The 6,391-nt window shown below is 37.7% G+C and overlaps 1 protein-coding gene across 1 annotated transcript in view; it reads left to right on the forward strand.

The window, feature by feature from the left end:
- The window catches only part of MAF (MAF bZIP transcription factor), a 62,720-nt gene that overhangs the window by 10,879 nt on the left and 45,450 nt on the right, over positions 1 to 6,391 (forward strand). The window contains 1 exon segment of the mRNA XM_017740786.1: positions 694 to 759. Coding sequence (XP_017596275.1) covers positions 694 to 727 — 34 coding nt within the window. The 3' untranslated portion in view covers positions 728 to 759.

Genomic DNA, 6,391 nt, shown 5'->3' on the forward strand with positions numbered 1-6,391 from the left:
CATGCCTGCAGGTGCTTCATAGGAAATATATGTGTATGCCTGCGTGTGCATACTCAGGGAGAGAAAGTTGACTGTAAGGGACACAACAAAATATCCATATTTAAGGAATGTGGATTGACTCACTGACATCTCACTTATTATACAAAGATTCACTCAATGTTGAATTTTTTTTTTTTTTAAATTAGATTTTAAATATGTGTTGACAGGATGAATTTGTACAGTGTGAGTAACTGCAGGGGGAAATGACAGCTCTGCTTTTGTTATTAAACTACTGTCTTGAAAATAATGGAGTGTGTACAAAAATTGATTATTATTTTGCCAATTACATTAGTGCAGCTAATAACGATCTCTAAGAAAGAAATACAGAAAGCTACATGCTTTCAGATCTTAGAAACTGATATTCACTGGTGAGGCAAAAATATGTGTTTTTAAGGTAATTTGTCAGTAAGAATCTCCTGTTACTAATGTGAAGTAAATACTAGATGTGTGAGCTAGAAATGTTTCACTTCAAACTGTGTTCATTTCTTCTTCACTCAGTCAGAGTTAATAAACAGTACAAGAGACTTTCTAAATTTAATTTAGGATTTGCATATAAAAGGTCCTATTCTGTACCATAGTGGCACAACAGACAGGCTTTACAACGTTAAATATTCCTTTTAATAATAGTTTATTTTAATATATTTACTAAATTAGGTACCCGAGAGAATCATCTACAACGGTGATGTGAAAATCCCTGTTACCCGAGGTCAAAAAAAAAAGGTACGTTTTCCTCTTCATTAGCAATTTGACATATTTCAGCAGGGGTGGTAATTTCACTGCTTTGTTTTCTGCTGCTAAGATGGTGCTTTTTGCTCAGCCCCGGGGAGCCGGTGACAGGCTGTGGTGCAGTTTCCTGGGCTTTTGGGTGAGGCTGACTTTCAGGTGCCTACAAGAACCACTTGCAATGATGGGGCTTTGTACTTTTGTCAGCCAGGCAGCTCTCCTGTGTCCCACAACTCATATATAATCCTTTGCAAATGTTTTCTTTCTTTTTCTTCAAATGATAGCGTTCAGACACCAGCTACAGGGATTAAGGATGGGTCTTCTGAAGATCTCCCTCAGATCTTGATGAAAATCATGAGTCTGTGTTAGATGACTTCAGTACTTACAAGTTACAATAGAGTTTAATTCACAGCACTGCTTTCCTCTGGAAATTCATGTTCATTCAATCTGTCAACATTGACTAAAAAATATGCTGCTAATGAAAATGTGGGAATTAAAACTTTCAATCCCTTCCCCTGCTAGACTCAAACAGGCACTTTATTTTTTTTCCCATGGAATCTGATTTTTATTGACCTTGACTATAAAAATACTAACTGGGTTAAATGAGCACCAAGGTTGCAATGACAGATTCCTGTGTGAATTTTTTTATAAAACCTCCTATTTTAGTTAAGAACACAGGCTGCCAAACAGCCTGCCACACTTTGATCAACGGTTAAGTGCTGTTAGAAACAGCTGAATTTTATTAGCTCATTGAATTAAGCTTGTTTAAATAATAGACTTATTTTTTTTATCTTTTAAAAGAAATGTAAATAATAAATTAAAAAAAACAGATATACTTGCTAATTTTGCAAATAAATTCAAGTAACAGATTTGTTATTTAAAATTTAAATGAGGGTGAGGAAAATGTAATTGGTGCTCTAGCCTGTACATTAAATGAAACTGAGAGGAGTTTTTGATGGTGTATGGGCTGTAGGAATAGTTTTCTCAAGGAGCACTACAGGACCTTCATTTTAAGCCTGATACTCCTCTTACTTCCCTGAGGAACACCCTGGATAGGGTTTTGCCTGCATTGCTTTTTTTGTTTGTTTTTCACCACTGTAAAGGAGAGGGAAACTGGACCACTTGTTTGGGTTTTTTTTGTGAAAACTTAGAGTGCAATATGCTTTTTTTGAAGAATAGAGCCAAGCTGTTATTCAGCTGAAGTAAATACATGAATTGTGTATTCTAATTGCGAAGGTGCAGCGCATTTCATCAACTTGTTCCTAGGGAAACACTTCTAATTTCAATAATCCCATAGGAAAACTTGCCATGCTTCCTGTAATTCATATATGTGGCTATTAGATTTATATAAATAAGTGATATAATAAGTGATAACACATTTTATCCATATAGTAAAAAAGGAAATCTTTTTCCCTTATCAGCACTTGTGATCTCAAGACTTGCTTAGCCTGCTGTTCTCTGGGAAAATTCCTTGTGTCTTCCTTCAGTATTTTGTGGTTATATTTTCACATATTATAGACAAAACAAAACCCCAAAACAACCAGCAGCAAAATCTGTTACTTTTAAGCAAATAAAAAAAATCTTGGGTCTTGGAAGAGTTAACAAACTTTTATGGCAAGGTTCAGATGGTTCTGACCCCTATGGTAATATTTCATCTAAGGTTACTTGTGGGAGAGAAATCAAATTTCAGCTGTGAACATGATTGACAGGTGAAAGCAAGAGAGAGAAAGACATCTGGTCAGATGGGGAATTTGGGCAGGAGAAGGACAATTCAGGGAAGTGTCTCCGTGATATTAGGAATAATAAGCTTAGATATGAAAACTCCGATCCTCCACGCTGTCTGGAGGAGAGCTCACTTGATATTCATGGAGGTGGCTTGGCTGGGGGAATTTAAGGCTGTACATTTATAGTAGTGGACAGTAGCCTCCATGGTCTGACTTACTAACTTGGCTCCTTTGAAGAAATGATGTTATTTCTGGCAAACTTTTAGGATTTCAAGGCCACTCATTCCATGAGTGTGACTGGAATATTTGGTGGTTGCTGGTTAAGAGGTTCACACCATAATGTCTCTGGCAGTTCAGGCAGCAGCAGGAGTGGTGGAGGTCAGTGGTGGTGTCACTCCATGTCCTCCATCCTAATGGGACTGCTGAGAGTTTTCAGAGCAAGTGCTGCAGGGTGAATTTTGTGTTTATGATATGCACTGTTATACCAGCAACAAAATCAGTTTCTACCCCATAAAATACCACGAAGGGTCCATTGTGGTGTTTTACAAAGCAACTGTTATTTTCCAAGGGCTGTGTTTTGTCTTATTCCAGATCCCAGCAGCACCAGATAACATCCCTTACAATACATGCATAACCCCAGGTGTATTTCACTGTGCCTCAGTGTATTTTATTTGGTGCAGAAGAGCTTTTTCATCCTCCAGTGTCACAGAACCAACAGGAATAAAATATCCCTCTATTTCCTGATCAGCATGATGATGTTGGATAGTGGAATTTTCTTCTGACATAGAAAACTGTAGCCAGGCTTTCTCTTAAAAAGGGCAAGAAAAAAATCTGTTGGTTTTTTATCACTGTGTGTAACAATGTTTCAGTTTTGAAAGAGGCTCTGAAGGACATTTTAGAGCTCCAAGGGCAGGATGAGGCAACGATGGACCCTGGGATCTAAACTGCATCCTACCTACATCCCAGGTGAGAGGAGAGATCCTGGGTGGGCTTCTAGCCCCACTGCAGGCTTTGGAAAAATCTCCCTTGAATTCCTGGGACCTGCACTTCCACCACACTGGGAATATCTACAGGGGAGGTTGTACTAATAAAAGGCAAAATCTGAACTCATACAGAGGTAGCTGAGCTGTGAATTCCCTGGATGGATGTTCTTATTTGGGAGTAAGGGTGTTTTCCCCCCTCTCCAGTACAGCTAAACTGCTTTAAAAAAAAAAAAAATAGATTAACCAGGAAAATCTACTCTTATTCTAGAGTAGGAATGTCCATCCAGGCAATGAATAGCACTGCAGTATAGTTTACTTCCTAATTTCCCCATATGGGTGAGACCTAAACTAAGGGGAGAATAAGGAGCAGTAAAGAGCAGAAATGTATTTTCCGTTCCTTTTCCAGTTTGCTTCTAAGACCTTTCACACAGGGGAAATCATGGCACTCTGAAAATACACATTTACTTACTTTTCACTGCTACTCCTGCATTTGCACATGCATTTTTAAAAGAGATTTGTGTTTTGTGCAGCACCTTTTGCATTCTCATACTATTCACGCATATTTTTGATGTGCAGTTGAGTCTGTCTGTTGTTCATGACATAATTTCTTTTTTCATGGCCATGGCCTGTGATATCAAACTGTCCAACTTCACTGCAAATTAGATCTTGTTTTTATTCCTAGACTTTACATCTGATAAAACTGAAAATTAAAGCTAAGAACTGTAAAAACAATCAAATTTCTTTGTGCATGAGAGAGTTATTTTTAATTTTAGGTTGTTGAATTAACACTCTCTGTAAAATGTCTTTATTTTTTGAGGCTGATATCAAGATAACTTCCATGAAATATTATTGGCAAACTTCCCGCAGCAGTCAATGGGAGCCTTGTATGTATTTTTCAAGCAGATGTGCTGTATTAAGCCTAAATGAGAATATTTTTTTATCAAATGGGATGCAATATGTTATTCTTGATTAAAAAATTCATAGTAACCTCTCTCCCTCCTTTTCCTCTCTCCAAACATATTTCATACAATTTACAGATCATTTTACATAGGTAAAAAAAAAAAAAAAAGTCCTCAAGTGTTTAAAAAAAGCAGGACTTTATAATGCCCCAAATGTCTTTCTAGCTCATTCCTATGAATTTGAAGTATGAAAATGTCTAGAATCTTTATGAGTGAAGAGAATGTATATGCCATGTGTAACAGCTTTTACTCCCCTAAAATTCTCAGGAAAGTCAATGTAATACCTTCCCCTGTGTTTAGAGTAAGCTCTAAAGTATTTTCTGTTGATGTCGTTCTTGCTGTTGTTTAGTTCTAATAAAGGATTTTAAGCGTTAAAAAAAAAAAAAAGTAATATTTTTAACATCTCTCCTGAGTTTTCTAATTTGTGCCACTTACCAAATGATTCGCACTGTACCAAAATACAGGAGATTGATGAGACAGGAAAAGTACTGATTTAACATCCCACATATAAAATTACTTCTCAGGCTCCACATATAGTCACAATGTTTAGAGAGTGAAGAAACCAGGAGCTGGGAGTCACAGTCTGACTCACTTGTGAGACTTTGACCCACTTATTTGATTCTAGATTCAGCAAAATACTGAAGCACTTCAAACTTGTTATCTCAGGTTTCTTCTAAAGGTCTGTTACTGTTGATCTCTTTATATCTCAGTTTACACAGTTACAAACCTAGATAATTAATTCTTACCTTCTAGGCTTTTGTGGGAGTTAAAAAATAGCTGTAATGTTCCTTGAAGCCCTTTAATGAAAACTGGTTTATTGAAGTACTTGTCATTTACCTTACTTCATACTCTGGGATGAGAAATCACTGGTGTTGCCCAAGTCCCACGCACCATTTCTACTGGGATGGGAATTTAGTCTCCTGAGTGCACCGGGCCAGGATTACAAAGATCAGATGCTTTGGGAGGTGCCAATTTTCTGAATTGCACATAACTTCACCCTGATTTTGAATGTGCCAAAATGTAGGCAAAATCAGTTATGTGCCCCCTCTCTCTCTTAAAGACAATATATCTTTAGTACCTCTATGTACACACACATATGTGGAACAGCTCCTGTGCACCTGCAAGACAAGCAGAGGTCACACTGTCCTTGTAATTCCTCCCCTTCCTGCCATTACCTTTTTTTTCCCAAGGTTTGAGCCATTATCATTCAGCAGTTGTGCAGCTTTTCTTTTCTTCCATCCCCAAATTATTATTGTTTCCCTCCTACCTTCTACCCCTCCTGAACCATAATGGAGTCCTCAGCTGTAAATTTGCTAACTATAAAGATTTTTGCTTGAAATGTTTTGAAAATGCTGTGAGAAAAAAGAAAAAGGAAAGAAAGCCTATGAACAACACGCTGTGCCATGCTCCAGCATTGCACTTCTATGGGAAAGATAATAAAGATATTAGCACTCATATAATTTCAGATAGGAAATGAAACCAGACATGAAAGAAACACTAGCTCCAGCTGTTGAGTGGGAATCAAACTAGCTATGGGAATTACAGGTATTGTCACCGGAGACAGCCTGACTTCTGAGAAATGACCTCAGGTGTAGGAGCTTGCTGTGGCCCCTTGCAGATATTAACACCTAATTAACAATCTGTGAGAGCATCCTACATCTTAATCATCAGTGAGGTGAGAATGACAATCACAAGGAGGAGAAGGAGAAGGGAAATGGTAATTTTTCCTCTGCACACATCATCTAATAACCATGGTTATTCAGATGCAGCTAAATGCGATTTCCTTTTAGTCATTTCTGTCTATTGGAAGGCACAGTAAGTTCATTTGCTAGCAGGTAGGCAGCGGAGGTGAGAATTGAACTGATCTGAGATACTCTGAAAAATTGACCCTGAGGTCATTCCTGGTTTAAATTGGGAAGTAAGGCTGAGCTCATGTTTTTCCTTTCTTCTCTCCCCTTTCCCT

Source organism: Corvus brachyrhynchos, unplaced genomic scaffold (assembly GCF_000691975.1).
Source record: "Corvus brachyrhynchos isolate BGI_N302 unplaced genomic scaffold, ASM69197v1 scaffold26, whole genome shotgun sequence".
NCBI classification, from domain to species: domain Eukaryota; kingdom Metazoa; phylum Chordata; class Aves; order Passeriformes; family Corvidae; genus Corvus; species Corvus brachyrhynchos.